We start from the raw sequence: 19,414 nt of genomic DNA on the forward strand, positions 1-19,414 counted from the left end.
TACCATCTGTTTCTTTCTCTGTTTAACATAAGAGGATTACATTCTAAACAAATACATTTAGGAATTCTTTTTAGGAATTTGTTAAGCTGAACACAGCTAATCAAGGCAGCAAAAATCTTGTGTATTACCAGAATGACCTCTTTGTTTGACCTGAAAATCGTGTATATTATTTTAAGTTTCTGCACATGCAAAATCTATGTGATGAAAGTCCCACTCTTTCTTTTTTTTTTCTTTTTTTTTTCTTTTTTCTTTTTTTCCTCCCTCTTCGTTTTCTTTATTAAAACTTCTTAAAAAGCAAACGTATGTTGGAGAAACTCAGCACAATGAAGGTTTCAGATGAATGTTTTTAACACAAATAAGTTCTCTTCTGCAATCAGCAGTTAGAAGCAAAGGGGTGGAACATGCCCATGAGTGCTACACTTTGATTAAGTATCAAGTCAGCAGCTTCACCTAATTTCTAATTGACTAATCCACAATAAATCAGGTAGATCCACTGATCAGTTGAATGTTGAATATTGGACTTTATAAAGCATCAGCCAAAGGATCCAGTGCTCAGAATACAGATATATCCTCTTCTCCCTTCATTTTCTCAACTTGCAGAAAAACAAGGTTTTAAAGACTAATGAATATAACTGGGAAAACATTTCATTTCTTTTATACGTGTTGAATAGTTTAAGAAAACCATGGAAGATAAACATTCTTACTGACAGACACGAGGATAACCTTCAGCTGTAATTTCCCAAAGCAAGTATTCTTTCTAGTTTTCACTGGAATTTAGTTACCTTACTCCAAAATGCAGAAGTAGAATCACATTTTACTCTTCCATGCATAATACATTTTGGAATACTGTTGCATACTGATGTAGAAGATATTTCTTCTGGAGAGTTTGATGGAAAACAAATTAAACAAAAGAGCTGACAGTCTGGGGAGAAATGGTCAAATCTCAGACTGATACTGTTCCCAGCAGACTGCAGAGCTAGACCTGGCACGGAACATAGGGCTATTTAACACAACACGCTGGCCAGAGTTCGCTGACCCATTCTCACAGTCCCAGCAACTTAACGGGACTTGGTTCCACTTGCCTGCCTGGAGCACTTGGCAGGAATACACCACTTGAAACTCTTCTTTCTTTTTAATTACTTTTGCTGCCTCTCCCCAAAGAGATTCCACAGACCACTAACTATCCTTCCCAAAACCGCTGCTCTGCTCTCTCACAGGAATAACTCCCGTCGCTGTCTTCTTGGGATCTCAGGAACGTCTAGGTCACGCATAAGCATGCCAGACCCATACCTGCTACACGCTGCATGTCCGGCCCCTGAAAGACTCCTAGAGACAACATCACATTGGAAATGTTTTTTTGTTGTTGGTATTTTTTTTTTTTTTTTTACATTTACTTTATCCCACATCACAGCATCTCTATCCTCCAAAATAAATCCCCAGAACTCAGTATTCTCTCCAGCTCATGTTTTCTGAGCTATATCTGTCAAGTCCCAGGCACCAGCTCTGAGCATTTTTAATCACCTTGTGCACTGATTTTCCCTCTGCTGTCAGGAAAACTATGCTTCTCCTCTCTCGATCACGACAACTTCTTCGACATAATTTGAAAAGCAGTAGCAGCAAGGAAACCTAATGCAGCAGCAGCCAGCTGCTTGGATATGAGATCAGATGATATTCCAGGAGCTTACTGCTGTATGTTGCACGTGACAGACCAGGAAGTCAGCAGGTTTTTTTTTCCAGAATTAGTCGCCCATTATCAATGCTGCTAACACAGATCAGTGCTTCAAAAATGCAACAAAAGACAAACGAGGACTGAATGAATGTTTTAGACACTGAAACCTGGCAATGGGACTAAACAATGATTGTACGTGGACACAATTGTCCACGTGCATTTAAAAAAAATCTAAGGGGTTAACAGTGAGTCGTTTTAGTTAATAAAAATAGGGGGGAAAAAAAGAGAAAAAAAGTTCAGTACAATCACCAGAGGAAGCTTCCCGAGCACGAAATCCATGAGGTTTTGTAAATCCTCCCCATTGTCCCTTTCTACGTCCAGTGCTCAACCTGACAGGACACAATACAGAACAACACAGCCTTCAGTACAATTCTGTAGTGGCAGGAAAAATCACGAAATCAACTACTATTGCCGTCCCAAAACTTAGCCTGGAGATTGATGATGGAACAGCACCACCTAGTTATAAAACCAGGAACAGGAACAGCTGCATCTCGTGTTCTCACAAGTGCCAGCTCAACATACACTCCAGTAATGAGCTTTAGAGCTACTGCATAAACACAGCAATATCACCTTTAAACCCTTCTTTTCTCCAAACAGCTATATAAAGACAGAACTTACTCAGCAGGCAAATTTTCACATCAGACATTCATTAGAAATAGCCAACAGCACTTAAATGATCAGTACATAGGCAATACAAGCTGCGTGTTTATAATAAATGGTACATAATTCAGCAACTTAGACAAAGCTGTATCCGTTCATAATGGATTATGGCCAGGAGAACCAAAGGTGTTTTCCTATTTTAGAAATAATTAATTTTCTTCTTTAATCTCAGCCCTTACAATATGTGAAAGGGATTTTTGTCAGCCATGCAGGCCTGGATCTCAGACAGTCTCAAATTTCAGATAGGAAGATACCCACAGCTCTGATCTACCTCCCTGTTTTTCTCAGCATGTTGGGGATGGCATGAAAAAGGCTGGTTTGTGGGACAGCATAACCTACTACTACTAAACAAGAAAGCATACGGGAATGTCTCTATATAAGAAAAGTGTTAATTTTACCTTCCCAAAACTGCAACCCTAAAAAGTTATGGCTGTGTCACTTCTGCTGCAGATTGCTAGAAGCAATTATGAAGTAATTGCTTCTGAAGAATGAAGAACAAGTTCTAGATAAAAATATTTTTTAAACAGCCTACTGTCTACCACACTTTCAGTCCCTCAGGGACTTGTTTTTTTCCAGCTGTGCATTTTACTCATTGCCAAATAACTATATTTGATAAAGTGAAAAGAGACAGTGAAATGGTCAAGGCTTCAAAACGTCACTACTGATTTCAGAGAACTATTTGAAAGAGCTTGATACTCAGCGCTGTGAGAAGTTTAACTCTTGAGGTCTGAGTCATGGCACCTTATCAAACTGCAGCGTGCCAAATCATGGATCATTCCCCCCCAGAAAAAGAATATGGTTGGTAAAAAAAAACTACAATACTGAATTAACATTAAAAGAGATGTGCAATTGAAGATGTAAGAGTTCTTGAAAAGTATTTGCCTTTCCAAAATGTGGTGTATCTGTCTGTATTTTTATAACAGCATTCTGAACTGCACTCCTCAACGTCTCCTCATCAGCACAAACTACCTCATTGATTTAAAAACTTGCCAAAGGGTCAATGGACCAAAAAACTCAATCTAACAATGCTCCCTACCTTTTGCTGCTTCTTGCAACATGAGCTTTGCAAAGCTGAAAGGGCAAAAGCTTTCCAGTTGTGACAAGAAGACATTAAAATCTTGAGTATTTCAACCATTTGCTTTTTTTTTTTTTTTTTTTTTTTAAAAAACCACTGCTAGACCTTTTCTAGATCCTTTTTAAGCTGTCAATCCCCTCCCCCCCAAAGGGGAAAAAAACAAAACAAAACAAAAAAAATCATAAAAGCCATACACCCCTAGTTCTTTCCCTTTCCCAACTGCTGGCTGGGGAAATAAAATAACATCACTTCATAGATTCAGAGTGTAACATTGGGGTATGCTAGATGTTACTAGGGTAACATCCAGTGATATGAAAACACTCTATATGGTTAACTGCACCAGAGGTCTTATTTTTTTAGGCAATGATAACAGTTGTCAGGCAACAGGACACTGTTCTTCATATGCCTAGAGGACAATTAAGATTGAAATAATAATGCTGCAGCTGTACAAATGTAAAGTATGTCCTACTACATCTAGGGCAAGGCTGAAATCAGCAGACTTTGTTCTGGAAAAAGAACAGGCTAAAGACTACCTGAAAAAGTTCTGGATTTTATTCAGCGTTTCAGTAAACACAAGAAGTCAAGTTGAGAAAGAGCACAACGCAGAGAATGTAAAGGATTGAAGGAGGAAAACAGTGGTAACACGTGAGGGAGGTAAGTTTGGTCAAAAATGGAAAAAAAAATCAGTAAGGGAGAGAAAAGGTCATTATTACAATATTTGATATTCATTATTCTTTAAAGGCCGTTACCATCTTACCCTCTCTGTTGTCTTCAATGATTTTGGTGATGATTCATAATCCTTCTTTGTTTCTAAGATCTTTTTTACAAGCCCACCTGGTGAAAATCAGTACATTTCTCAGCATTGGTTGACACTATAATATTATCCAGAATATTCAGACAACATTAAAACCTACATGAACAGCATTCTGTTACATATTTTAATTACTCAGATACAAGGTATTTTTTGATCTATTTTCTCCAGTATCTTTTTATATACACATACATATGCATATACATATTCCTTTGATAGGATTTTTTTGATACAGATAAATATGTCTGCCTAAGTTACCAGTGTAACCATAATGGATCAAAGCCTCTGAATCAGAGATCTGAGGTCACGAGAAAGTATTAATATTTTTAAGAACCAATATATCATTTTTTCTAGAAGCTTTTCCATAACCTGCATTCAACAACCAATCCCATCTCCTATCTCAGAGAGATGTATACAGTGAAACTGCATTTGACATCAGCTGTAAATGCTGCTGCTCAACTAAACAACATGGTATTTGATAAATATTTCCTGGTTTTCTTGCAAAAGTTGCAAGCTACTGTCCCTTCAAGAAGTTATCTTGCTACTGTATTCAGCCTATTTAGTGCTCAGCACTTGGTTTAAACTTGTGGTTTTATTCTATACATTTATGTATACAAATATATATAAAAGCAAACACACATACCGTGCTTTTCACCCTCGACCAGTTCCACTTCTGGCTGCTACACATGCAGGAAAGAAAGCTTTAGTTGCAAAAAGTTGATATTGCTGTAACATATAACTAGTCAAAGAAACATTTAGCTAGAAGCTACATTAAAAAAGAAAGCTATGAAGTGAGGATAAAGGTGCTATAATTGCAACATTAACAGACCATTTCCATCTCTGGCATTTCAGGCACTGGCGGGGCTGCCTCCACCACAAACTGGTCATCATCATCATTAGAAATCTGCTGGTCTGTGATCACATTTGGGACTGTTTTACCACTGCCACTCCTGAAAGGGACAAAACAAAAATGAAAATCTATTAAGATTTGTCCAATCCCATTAAGATCTATTCAGAATAAAGGAGACAGCAGCTCTCTCCCTTCCTCCCATAACATAAAGCAGCACGTAAAGTTCTGTCATTTCCAGTCACAATCCAATTCTGAAAACAGTCAGTCATCCTCCTCTCACAACAGGACATTACTCTTCTGGACACACTGCTTTAGTGCTCAGGATTTAATAGAGGTCACCCATAAGCCATTTTGGCCATCATTTCAAGTGGCTGTTTCAGCCTTTTGGAGCATGGGATATTCACTGTATGTTTTACAGAACTCTTCTAGTAATAGCTTAATGTTCTAGCCTTACCTGTTTCAGAGTTCCCAAAGGCAAAAAAAAAAAAAAAAATGTATCTTTGAACTTGCAGATGTGGCTACTAACTGTAACTTTTAGGTAATGCACTGGATTTGCAGAAACAGTAAACAAATAAAGCAGGCTTGAATTTTCTAATCTGAATCAATGAGCAGTAAGGTGATCCCCCGCTAATGCTATACAGGGGCAGGGGATGGAAAGAAAATATAATGCTGTGGCATGAGAGCTGGCAGTCTGCTCTGCCACCTCTCACGTTCCTTACCTTTCTGGAAGTAAGGCCTCTGTGCTTTCTTGACGTTTTACTATTCGAGGCGGTGCTGGTCTCGCACTGCTGGGACGGGGAATACGTCTGCAAGAACAGAGATCTTTCCATTTATATTTTAAAGGGAAGCCTCATGTGTCCCCCAGAGAGACAGACATGCACATACAGATGAACTTAGTAATTTAGTTGATGCATAAAAACACTCAAAACATTCACAGTATATAATCCAATATAGTAATATCTTCTATCCTAGTGGGAGTCTAGGAAAAATCAAAATCTAGGAAGTGTGACCTTAAAGAAAAAGATTATGATTTTGTGTAGAACCACCTCTTGATTTGTATCCAGGTTATTTTTTTAGTGAGACAACAGTAATTTAGCATTAACAACAAATTTAGCATTAGAAATACATGCTGCGTTGCAAAAGGAAAAAAGCGATACAATTGCAATAGCCTTTTTTTGGGCAAAGAAAAAGTAAATTGGGATTTGAAAGTCAAGTTCATCTTACCCTTAACACAATACTTTGGAAATGCATCTGCATAATGCAATGTTCTTCTCAATAGACACTCCACACATCCCTCTTTCTTTAATAAGATTGCATCAAAGCACTTCATGGATTATGAAAATAAGTCCAAAACACTTTAAAATGTTAGTTTTGTATATAGAAGGAAAATAAACAAAATGAACCATATATGGGATAATATTTATTATTTGGTACCACAAGCAGAAACATACTGTTCAAAGTTTCCTCACTAATTTCAAATTCACTGAATTACCTCCAGACACCATCACAGCTTTATTCAGACAGAATAAAGAAAAGAAACAAACCTTTGGATAGCCTGAGGAGGAAGATCATCAGGTACTTCACCATTTTCAGACACTGCAGGCTTTTCAGGAGCAATGTTCTCTGCTTCTTCTTCTATTAAATGAGAAAAAAAAAGTGTAATTTTGGCTTAGCTGTCAAAGTTGCAAAAAAAAATCTAACTTTTCTTTACAACAGTACTTCAAATCTTATCAGCACTATAATTTATGCTAATGAAATAAATCATATGACAAACTTTATAAATAAAACTCTATTTGCTTATATAAAAGTTAAATACCTTATGAATTTCTAGGTTTTAGACACCTCAGAGTATTCACAATTCAAAAGGGACACAGCAAAAACGTTTAAACTTTCATTTTTTATTTGTTTCTCAATATCATGAAATTCCCTCATATGTTTAAATGACATCATCTCACTTGGTTCTTTCATAATTTCATGGCAATGTCTGCAGTATTTCAAGCTGCTCATTCTACAAAGTCACGAGAGGAAAAGAAAAAAAAAAGATTTTAAAACTGTATTTCTACATTGATTTTTTTAAAACCTTGATTTTATTTACATTAATTTAACTCCTTATTTTCCTTTATTGTTGGTCTTAGTTGACCCTGACCTGAACAGGGCTGAAATGGAGCAGCTGACCTCCAACAACCCCTTCCAACCTGAAGGACCCTATGGCTGGAGGATGAGTGTGTATTCTATCATCCCTCCACTCTGATGTTCTCTGTAGGGCTGACCCATTTGCTGTTGAAACTGGACAGACGATGCAGCTGACAACATGACCCCACACCTTCCAAGCTCAGGTTGGACCACCCTCCACAACAGCTGAGAAGATAAATGCCTCTTTGCCCTGACAATCTAACTGAGCAGGCATCATTCACCACTTTCTGCCTTAACGTTGCTACAAAATACTTATGGTAGGTAAAAAGCATTTGATATCCTTCAATTCCATCTAGAAAACTTGCTCAGATGAACTACCTGTCAGTAAGCATTGTTCCTGTGTAATGCCACACACACAAAAGACATCTCTAACACTATTTCTCCATCCTAGCATCTCTCAGGTCTGAAATCACCAATGAATGGCACCAAAGGTCAAGTCACACTGACTTCTACAGGCCGAAATCTGGGTAATGAAAGAGTTTTCTTTCTCAAACTCTTGTATTCCAGCTCCCTAATGTGTTTGTGTGTTCTCTGAACAGCCATTTCACTTGTAGGACCTTCACATTTAAAACTACTAAGTAGTTTGATACAGTATTTTGAAGAAACTTTATCTTTAAACAGTGTATTAATCCTACACACAGTCTACTGGAGAACATATGGAAGATACATAAATACCCTTACCTTAGAAAGCACTAGATGCACTTAACTAGTGAGCACTACTTTAGTTTTCCCTCACTCTTACTGGTATGGGGAAAGACAACTGTGCCTCACACGAGTGCTCCCTGCAGTAAGGCACCAGGCCTGAGTCCAAAGGGTTTGCCCGGTTGCTGGCTGTACTTCCTATACTTCCCAGGGTGGCTCAATTAACACAGCTGCCTAATGGGTGTGATAGGGGTTTCTAAATCCTCCTTCTGCACAGCAAAAGGCATTTTAGCACACGATGGAGATCACGAAACAACTACTAATGGCACAGCTTTACGTCTCGTTCTGAAACACCACCACGCATCCTAGACACAGCTGGTTCCTGCAGCTCTGTGGGAAGCTCCTGCAGTCCCCTCGTGCCTCTATACACACCTGACCCCAAGAAAAAATGCCTACAAGGATCCCTATTTCTGTTTTCAAGTCAACAACTACCATCAAGCAAGGAGTGCACACTGCTAAATAATTTAGCTTTTGGAACAGCAGCAGCTGTACCCAGGGCTTCTGCTGATTTCTTGCTCTCGCTGCACCTTGACACGTATCACGCTGACTTCACACAGACAGAAAGCCGATGGCTGACAAGAATCCTTCAAGAATTCAGCTACTGTGTGTTAAAAACCTCACTCCCCTGGTTCATCCCAGCTCCAATGATGCCTCAGCACGATGCTGCGACGTGCACAGAGCCGAGCCAGAGAGGCCCTGGGGCTGCCAGGGGATTTCTACGCTCACCCTTTGTTACTGGCCCAATTCTCCAGCGGTTGTGGGGAGTTTTGGTGGAATAAAACTTTCAGTTCTAATCCAAAAAGAAGCCACAAACAGGAGCAACAGAGAGCAGCAATGTTCCACACTAACATTAAGAAAATGGAAAGTGCACATTTTATTGAACTGGTTATTAACAATAATGACCTGTAACACATTGCAAGAAGCTCCTCACAATACCTGCTTATTGTCAAGTTAAAAACCATAAAGTGCTTATAAACCATTACTTTTTTTTTTTTTTTTTCCTTAGCAAAGCACTTAACTGAAGCACAAAAGCACTTTCATAGATGGCTTTTTGGTATTCTTTTAACTAAAAACTACTTGAATAAAGTCTACTCAAAGTATGCAAACACAAATTGTATTTTTATTCAGTTTTTAAAAAAATCTTTAATGTATAGCATTAGAGGTTAAGAGTCCCACAGAAGTGCTTTATTTATCAAAAAGCACCGCTTTATTTCTACCAGTTTTTAGCTATCGTTGGTATGCTCACTGCTGGTCTTTTGTCACTATAAGCTCAGCTGATTCTGAGTCACTGGCAAATCCACCTGGAAATACCAAACACACTGATTTTTCAGAGAAGCTATATGAAATCCTTAAAAATAATCTGACCAAATGAGACATGAAAAATACACACTGAACTACAACCAGCTTCTCACTGCCAGAGCCAGGAGAACGGGGACAAACATGAGGGATTGTTTCCAGCAACTTGCACCGCAGTGCTACAGACATCAATGTTCTTCTGGTCATTAAGCAGATCAAACATCAGAAACAAAACGTTTTTAAGAAGCCAAAAGACAGTGGAGGATCAAAACATTTGCGTGGATAGAATATCTGAGCAGACAGTCCTGAAAGTTAAAGGAGCTGTGCAAAAAGGTACAATTGATGCTTGAAGAGGCAAAGCCATGCCAAACTACCTTGCACTGCTACAAGCACAGGGATTGCTTTCCCTTCAAGGAGCAGCTTACACAGTCCCCAAACATAAATTAAAGGTCCAGAGGAAATTCAGAAACAGCTCACAAGTTTATTTATTTATTTAGTAGCCACAAGTACTGTGCATGCTCTTGAAAACCCCATAGGAGAACGGAGTTCAGCTCCTCCCTGACTAACCTCCAAAGGCACAGCTGCTGGGGAAGGACACCAACCGCGGTTTTCAAGCAGTTTCAACACCCAGCTCCCATTTAACTCCGCTGGAATATAAATCTAATGCATAATTAATCAACCTAAATGCTAACATGGCCCAGCTGCACAAGCAACCGATGCAGTGCTTAAACATCTTGCAGGGACTGATGGATGGCATGCTTTGACAAACGGAGCTGAGTTTCAGTAGCTTCCTGAATGCTTTTGCAAATGTAAACTGGCACTGCCACCAAAAAAAATCCTGCTTCCATGCTTCCCACTCCTTCCTGTTAACACACACGTTCACACACTGCTTCAAGAATGGCCTCGACATGACCTGGTGTAAGGCGCTGCCCTCCCAGCGTCTGTGGAAAGGAGGTTCACATTTTGTATGGGTCAGGTGAGTGGCAGGAGCTGTGATGGCTCAGCTGAAGGTCCCGGCACCTCCTGAAGCTCCCCAAGGAGGAGCCCCCCCAGGCTCTGGGCAGCCTGTGCCAGGGCTGCGGCACCCGCCCAGCACAACAGTGCTGCCTGGTGCTCAGAGGCAGCCTCCTGGGCTCCAGGCTGTGCCCAGGGCCTCTGGGCCTGGTGCTGGGCACCACGGGATGGAGCCCGGCTTCTCCTTCATTGCATCCTTTGGAAACTTTCATTTGCAGTTACAAGAATAATACAGAAAGAAGGAACAGATCACTTCTGATTTATGCTGATTACTGCAAAAATATGCATTCAACTTAGCTATCTGCAATGACTGCTGTTATAAATTGTTGTGATTTTGCATTCCAATTATGAAAGCAATTTAATGTGTGAAAGAAATTTTCATTCCTGTAAGAACTTACAGAAAATTAAGGGTCACTAATGTACCAGTACTTTACACTCTTACTGAACAAAGCTGAAAATGCAACTTGTATTTTATACCACCTGAAAATCTGATCCAAATCAATAATGAACCTGGGGGTATTTCTCTCATACACATTCAAATTGGAAATACAGAAATAAAAAATTGTATTCCATAACAGATGCATTCCAATGGACAAGACAGCTCCAAAAGATAAAAGGAATTAGCATAGAAGTTCTCCCAGTTGTGTAAAGTCACGCAAGTGTCTTGGCCCACTGTCTACATTTCATTGGACTGACCCAGCTATGAGGCCCTAAAGGCCACAGGTGGACTGGGAAACAGCCTTTGACCTCCCACATACATGGCATCAACTCTCCTAACTAGGTCAAGCATCTGGATCTGGAGAAAATAAAAACACAGCTTTTTGCTTAAGTGTCAGTTCTTTCTCCTACATTTTGGTTCTATTACTCCGTGTATACTGTATCTGGATACAAATAACTCATTAACAATGTATGCCTTGGGAGCCATATACAACTTTAAAAAAAAAATGGAGAAGTAGGAATGCAGAGATGGAATTTGCCTCTAAAATCCTGTAAAATGCAAACACTGAGTGAGACTCCCAAACATTTGCACAAAAAGGCAACATGCAGTGATTCACTTCTTACAAAGAACAAGTCCCCAAGGGATTCAGGTGCATTTTTCCTTGGGACGGTGTAAACTGAGAACTTGCATAAGGGTAAGAAAGGATAGAAGGATACAAGACTAGCTTGTTTATCAGGGAACACACGTTTATCCAGCCAGGACATTAATCACAACAGTTGATTAAAATACAAGGGAGCAGTTGGATTGAGTCATTTAACTTAAATCATTTTAACTGCATGGATTCAAGCTTGACCCCAAAGCACTGTAGTTAGACTTTCAAAGGCAGGCAAGCTTTTATTCTTCCTACCATTCTGTTTGACTGCAAGTCCTGGTTCAGCTTTCTCTTGCAGTTTAGCAACATTGTCTTCTGAAATCCCATCTGCCACACTCTTCACTTCTATAGTTCCTAAAAGAAAACAGTTTACAGTTAAATGAAACCACAGATACAATAACAATTTTAAATAAAAAGCCCTGCTAAATACCTGTTAGACTTACTAGTTCTTTAAGAGCTACCCTACTTTAATAAAACATCTTGAATGCAAATAAATAATATCTAAAGTTCACAAAGGCTTTTTACATGACCACTGATTAAACTCCTTATGTTACTGCAAATTAAAGGCAATTTCTTCAACTGAGAACTGATTTAGAGGTATTTATTAGCCAAATAGCTAGTCACACAATACTGCATTTACCTAACAAAGACTAAGTAATTACTACAATACGCAGTGTTGTTTGTATGCTACATGCAATGCACAACGCACTTCTGTTTGTTTCAAAGGGTTTTGCTTTAAATGCATTTCATACTAAAGCCATTAAGAAATTTCAAGCAAGAAAAGCTTATTTCCAGTATATTAATTCCACAACTTGCTGGTAATGGTATAGAAGAATCTAATCCATCACTTTTGATGCTATCTAAAATGGTTATTTTCACTAAAAAATGAAAGACTCTTTTATTTACCAATTCTCTTAAGTTAATTCTCCCAGAGAATTCTCTTCAGAAAGAGGAAGATAGAGGAATATATCTGCAGATACAGAGAGAGGGGTACCCAAAGTGCTGCCCAAGAGTTGAACTGAGCATTTCCAAGTCACCTTGTCTGCAAACAAGTAACTGTAACACAAGGGTAAAGGACAGACTCACTGTGCCCCTATCCTCAGGCCACATTTCCACCACCAGAACAAATCAGCTAATAGTGCTGAGTGCTCAGGAAAAGATTTGCCAGACAGAGGCCTGCCTAACACTTAAGGTTGAAGGGTCCAACGCTTCCAAAAGAGTGATGCAAGTACCACAAGCAGCGTAAAGCTGATATTTTCAGGACATACATATCGATAGCAGAGGATCTACCCATGCATCCATAATGCTGCATAGCCTGTTGCAGCAGCAATGTTGAGTTCTGCTTGCTTATGATAGAAGTAATACACAGCAGCAAATGGCCAACAGCCCTTTCATTTACCTGTGCTGACAAAGGCCAGGGTGAGGCACCACTTAATAAATCTGAAAGAAGCATTTAAAAAAAAAATCCTCTCCAGCCTATACAGCTGTGCCACAAGGCATCCATGAGGTCTGGAGCTTTGCAGAAAAGCCATCCCAACAGTGGAAAGTGAAGTCCTTCACTCCATCAGAAAGGCAGGGTTTAATTCAGAAACTTATTACATCATGCCATACATTAAAACAATTCCCAAGGCATCCGTTGTTGAAGATACTAACCTGCCACTGATAAACAGCTACTGGCAGAACGGGTACAGACTGTCAGAGAGATGTTGTGGGCTAGACAGATGACTAATGTGATTTCCCAGGGCAGTTCACACATTTCCTTCTGACAGTGTCCAATTACCCAGACAACTAGACCTGACATGACAAGCACTGCTTTCCCTTACTTGTAGAGCTGGCTCAGCTCTCTCTCTGGAGGCTGTTTGAGCATGTCATGAATTGTTGTTTGCTTCCCTTCTGCCTAATAAACCAATATACAGCGAGGTATGCACAACAGACAGCAGGCACGTGTGGTGACATCTCAAAATTAGCCACTGCGGTCCAGCAGGCTGGCAGGTTGCCACTGGGTTATTCCCCAAATTAGTTGTTTTAATTTCTCAGCAAAAAGGCTCGGTTTGGCTCCCTCCTGAACATACAATATAACATCCCTGAGAAACCACTGCATAGGTCACAGACTGCAAACCAAGAGCTCTTTGCATTCAAAAGCTGGGTTTATAATAATGTACTGGGTCTGGTAAAACCAATACAAATAAATTCTCCTGGTTTTCATCTCACCCTCTTCCATGGCATCAATCCTTACTACAGAACCAGCTTTTAATATTCATAGGTGGACATGCAAGTCTGTGGGCAAATTTCTTCCAATCCACACACGTGGTGTGCACACACACACCACGAGCATTACCTCCAGAAATAAGCCAACTACTTTCAGATGGACAATATTCAGTGTCTTAAAGCAAAGTTGGTCAGATCTTAATTAAGAGCTATTGTAAGTTTAAAAAAAATACGTGTTTAATTTATAAATCAACTTTTACATTAGCAAAAAAGATCTCTACAACATGAAAACAGCTTTGCTGCAAGGCATGTTGCAATTATGAAATAATTATGGCCTTAGTAATAACATTGACTATAAAAAAAATTGTTCTAATGCCACTAGAAATTTGTTCTTAATATATAGATGTGAGCAATGATGTTACAACTTGTTTTCATTACCAGGATAGCAAACATGCTTGTAATTGCTTAACTGTCCTCCATTTTCCACTTCAGTTCTGTTTATCTAATAGGATAAATTGGCATTCACTAGCCCCTTTCTGTTCGACTGGTATGCATGTAATTATCTCCAGTTAGGATTAGAAAATACAGAAAGCTCTGATCGTCATCATCCATCACTACAGAGAACAGTGAGCAACAGGCATCAGCACAGCTCCAGAGGGTTTTTGCAACCCTCTAGATTACTTGTTGGAGCATCTGAGAGCATTACTCACCTATTGCAACTCTGCTGCACTAGAACAAAAGAGGGTTAATGCCCCCAAGTGCTTATCATATAGGTAAACTGACATTTGAGTGCACCGGCCTGCTGCATCATGAAAAAAGGAGTATTTTAAAATATTTACCTTAAAGACAAAACACGGGATAAAAGGTAAATCACGTTTCATTTATTAGAATAACTGGATAATGATTTTAAAGAAGAAGAAATGGTCCCATAAAACATGCCATGTCTGGTCACTGTAGTTTAGGGCCGGTCTAGGCTATAAAGAAAATATTCCATTTTGAAAATAAATAAATAAAGTTGTAGGATCAGCTAAGGATCACTAAGTAGTAAAGTAAGACTACATTTAATGGAATCCAGATGGTATTTTTCAGCAACAAAATTATTAAAACCTCACAGCATGTAAGTACATGAGATGTGATATAAAATTTTCAATAACCACTAAGTTGACCTAAGCTCCTAAATAAACACTTGTTTATTTCGGAGCACACCAAAGTGCCAGAACATTTTAAGGTACTTAAGGTGCCTAAACATCTTTTTATTTTTTCTCAAATTCTTTTGAAGACATGACTATTGATTGTTATGAATACGGTATCTGAGCTCTAATACAGCTTCCCTATTTCAACACGGACATTTTTAAACCCACTGAAATGCAAGCCTAAAGAAAACATGCATTCTTGGGAAGACACACAGCAACACAACCTCTTTACATAAGGTAAAAATAGTGACATTGGGAAAGGGCGTGAAGATCCTCATGCTTCATTAGTCTAAACAGAATGAGTCTTTAGCCAAAATTAGCTCTTGTAATAGGTATCAGTTCACAGGTGTTATTGCATCTTCTGAAATGAGATGTTAAACTGATTTATGTACACTGACCCTTCATTAGGAACAAAATTTCAGCTGTCAAGGCGCAAGACCACTGAAAGAGAACTTGAACAATAGTAAATAACCAGGTCACTGACATACAAGTAAAAGGAAAAAGACACTTAGATACATATGGAAATTGCAATTATGCTGTCATTATATGAGCTCTGGTTATTAGCCACTTTTGTTCCTTACCTGTGTGCTTCTCTGGGCTCTTCCTATTGGCTTATTTAAACAACAGGCTAGCTTTACTACATTTAGATCCTTTTATTCCTGATGAAAAAGTTTAAGCACTCGGGATACTCTGAAGAGAATCTAGTTTCAAATTAGGATGCAAATACAGTATCAAATACACTTACTAACAACAGCTGGTGACATAATCAATTACAATCAATGAACCACTGTAAGAGATTATTTCCTTATTTGCAAGTCTATTTGCAAGTCTAATAGCACGACCATCTATTAGATTTAGTTAAAACCACCTCAAGACTAAAATCTTCACTTAAATCTTGTCCAGAGTCAACATGTGACCAATGAGTCGCAGATGAGCAGCGATGTTTCTTGATGATCATACCATTTGCATGGAGCTCCAGTGAACAAAGATTTGGAAGAGGTTATCATCCAAAGGCCAGTACAAACACCTGTACTCAGGCCTGTACTCCACACCTTTACAGCCTGTATCCATGTACTTCCTAACAAACAAAACTTCCTAACAATCTCACAGCACTGTTAGCACATGTGACAACCATGACAGACTTGGCACCAAAGCAAGGACACTACCACCAGGGACAACTCATGGCTGGCACGAGGTAGCCTTTTACCACTTCTCATGTCCTGCTGATAATCCCCAGGTACTAAATAAATATCTTGCATTCCTTCCCCTGCACTCCAAGCAGGAAAGCCACAGGGTTCGGTTCCCTTCTTACACGTGGCTAAGATACTGAGGAAGATGATACGAGACAAGGATTCAGCACTGATGACACCCAGACCACCTTCCCTGCTCCAGCCCAAACCACAAGGTCCCAGTCTGACACCAGTCCTAGTGCAATACAGTTGACCACACGGGCCAAAGTCAAAGTCTACCAACAGATGCCATGCTCCAAAACTCAAAGGAATCTTCTCTAATCAAAGGGGCAACAAGCCAGGGGTTTTAATTAACAGCTTATCTTCATCTGCTTTCCAGTTTACACATGGATTACTGCAAGTATCTCAAGTTATGGAAATTACTCAGAAAAAGATTTGGCTAGTCTTGAATTTACCCAGCCACCTTTTCACTGAAAAAAGCCCAGAAAGTTGAACACAAAATTGTATGGTTTAATGTACAGCTTATCAAACAAATACATTGGGTAATTCCTTTCTGCATTGAACAGTGAAGAGTTAATTCAGAGAATGTGCCTTTTTTTTTTTTTGTCAAATACATCTTCTAATCTATAAAGCCAAGATTTCTAAAAACCAAACACATAAGAACTTCAGATACTTGACAAAGGATTAAGAAATTGAGAATATTAATTAAGTCTGAATTCCCTAGCCAAATTTAGGAAGCGCACTCTTCCCAAATATTAGAAAGTGATGAAGTTAAATATTTCAGGGCTCTTAATTATATGATTAGAACCTACAGAAAAGCATATCTAGCCTCACAAATTTCTTTAATCTTACTAAAACTATCTTAAACAACATATCATAAGTCTTAAATAAAAACATTGTGCTGGATATTGCTTTATTCTGAGTATTTAAGGAACCTTTACATGTTCCTTTAGGTAAAAGTAACATGCAATATTTTAGTACCTGAGACAATACTGTCCACATACCCTCAATAACAGAAGAGAAACAAAAATTAAGCCTCCTAAAGTTGTGCAAGGCACGTTTGTCTAACCTTGCTAGATTATGGAGCAAAAAACCATTTTTTTTGTAAAACTAATGGAAAAAGGAATAGCTGTAGAGCAATTAAAAGCACTTTCAGAGAGAAAACTATAAAAATCAAGACGAGGCTGAATTTATATCTGTAATTTTGCTCGCAGAAAACGACCAAACTGAACAAAGTACCACTCTCCACATACCAAATATATACAGAAAAATTGCCTATTGGGTTCATAAATGCAGACTGAGTAAAAACAAGCACTGAAAATAATAAACAAGGATATTTAAGTATTTATCCTGTTCCAGGGTAACAATAACCCTCCAGCATATTTAATAGAAAGAATATCCTTTCCCTAGTTACCTTCTCCTCCGGGTTTGGCGTGTTGCCTTGATCCTTTTGTTGAAGGCTGCCTTGATATTCCTGCAGGACTTTCACTCTTAAAAAAAAAGGCACAAAAAAATATATATTTTTAATATAGAAATGTATATATTTAGATATAAAATTTCATTACGTGTTGCTTTTCTGTCTACATTTATTATACATAAAATATACATAAAAATGATGCACACATTTAATAATATCTCAAGTCCATTTTCCTCACAAAAGTGCAGATGTTTTAGCTGGATACATGCTAGTTATATACATATTTTTAATGAATTTATATGATTCGATTTCACTATTGTAAAGACAACTTCCAAAAGAGAACTAAGCATCTTCAAGGCAGAGAGATTTTGCAAAACCTGCAGCACATGTGTGATGCCACTACTGGTCTTAGAGTGCTTCGCTATCAGTGAGCTACCAAAAGGAATAAAATGCTTAGCATCACCTGTGTGTTTGAGCTATATCAGACTCACAGTTCTTCTTTAATCTTCCAGAAAGTATTTTGAATTTATTTCCAGAACAGAAGTAGACACAAACAAAATCGTGACACTAGACTCACATAGACTTCTAGTCAATGGCAACTTCCCGGGACAAACTAAGAAACGGGACCTGTCAGAAGGACCAGCAAACAAGCAACGGATGACCTGAAGGAGCAAGCAGTACAAAGAGGATGATAACAGTTCAAAAGTGGAAATATAAAACTGAAGGAAAAATCAGGACATTCATGAGGACGCTGTCCTAAGTCCCAAGTGATTCAGAGAGGCCAGGAAATGAAGGCAGGCAAGCACACTCAAGTTTTTATTATTTTGTTTTCTCTGGATATAGCTTTCACTGCCTGAAGTTAAGAACAGCTGACTGACAACACTTTTTGCAAAGGCACCGTGTTACGTGCTTCAGTGGCCATAGGTCCTTGGAAAGGAGCAAGTTAAATCAGCAGGTGCATTTGGCTGGAATCTGGGAAGGTGATGTGCACGAGCTGCAGCCTCTCGAGTGATGAGAGCAGCACAGGTTCTAGGAGACAAAGCCACAGGGGTCCTCAGAGACCCGATGTGTGAATGGATAACTGAGCCTACACTCAACATTTGTTGTTAAAAAGGATGCAAACACCTCTGAGAACAACAGATGAAATACAGGTGATTTATAGAATACCACTTCGCATTTCTATGCTCTCTATTCCCTGTAATACATCCCCACATCACGTTCAAAATCCTGAATGTTTAGCACCTCGCTCCTTATCTGCTTTTTTTTTTTGTAATCTGTGTGAACTAATAATTCATGCAGTTTGCATTCAAGAACAGCTGCCAACTCTGCTGATAATGTTCATATTCATAACATGAATGAGAATTACATATTCTTCCATTTCTATGCAAATGTTAACATTATGTTCCAATAACACAAGTAATAGAAAACTGCCAAATTACACGATGTAAATGTAATGTTCATTTGCCATAATATCTTATATATATGACAATGTAATAGATATGCTGTAAGGGAAAATAATACTACAAAATGTTTCAAAATACAGGATACCAGTAAGGAAATTTACTCAGACTAACTTAAATGACCATACAGGAGAGAAGCCCACCCCTACACACCTACAACAATGTACCCTCTGGCCCCGCAGGCACAGTTACATGAAGGAGATTGAAGGTTACACACCAGGAATATGGTTCTAAGTTTGATCTGAAGGCAAATGTTGCTTCTTTATACACTACAACAAACTACCAGCTCAACAGAAGCTCTCAGCAAACAAAGGGGAAGCGATACCACAAAATTATGGTACGCAAACCACGATAGGAAAGCCAGCAGCTAAGTCAGAGTCAGTTCCAGCAATTAGTTTGGGTAATTCAGAAACTACATTTTCTTCACCTTGGCAATGTAATAGAACATGCATGTTGAGAATTTCAGGAATCCGGTATTGAATCAGCCAGAACAGAGCCCTACACCCTACACTTGGCAAAAGTCTA

The 19,414-nt window shown here is 38.8% G+C and overlaps 1 protein-coding gene across 4 annotated transcripts in view; it reads right to left on the reverse strand.

Annotated features, from left to right (window-relative positions):
• Positions 1–19,414, reverse strand: part of TRAF3IP1 (TRAF3 interacting protein 1) — a 46,243-nt gene that overhangs the window by 9,253 nt on the left and 17,576 nt on the right. For all 4 annotated transcript variants that reach the window (XM_027461518.3, XM_072041168.1, XM_072041167.1 and 1 more), the window contains 7 exons: positions 17,427–17,502; positions 11,677–11,775; positions 6,670–6,760; positions 5,845–5,931; positions 5,105–5,225; positions 4,919–4,955; positions 4,222–4,298 (listed from right to left, as the gene is read on the reverse strand). In XM_027461518.3, coding sequence (XP_027317319.1) covers positions 4,222–4,298; positions 4,919–4,955; positions 5,105–5,225; positions 5,845–5,931; positions 6,670–6,760; positions 11,677–11,775; positions 17,427–17,502 — 588 coding nt within the window. The remainder of the gene's footprint in view (positions 1–4,221; positions 4,299–4,918; positions 4,956–5,104; positions 5,226–5,844; positions 5,932–6,669; positions 6,761–11,676; positions 11,776–17,426; positions 17,503–19,414) is intronic.

Source organism: Anas platyrhynchos, chromosome 7 (genome assembly GCF_047663525.1).
Source record: "Anas platyrhynchos isolate ZD024472 breed Pekin duck chromosome 7, IASCAAS_PekinDuck_T2T, whole genome shotgun sequence".
NCBI classification, from domain to species: domain Eukaryota; kingdom Metazoa; phylum Chordata; class Aves; order Anseriformes; family Anatidae; genus Anas; species Anas platyrhynchos.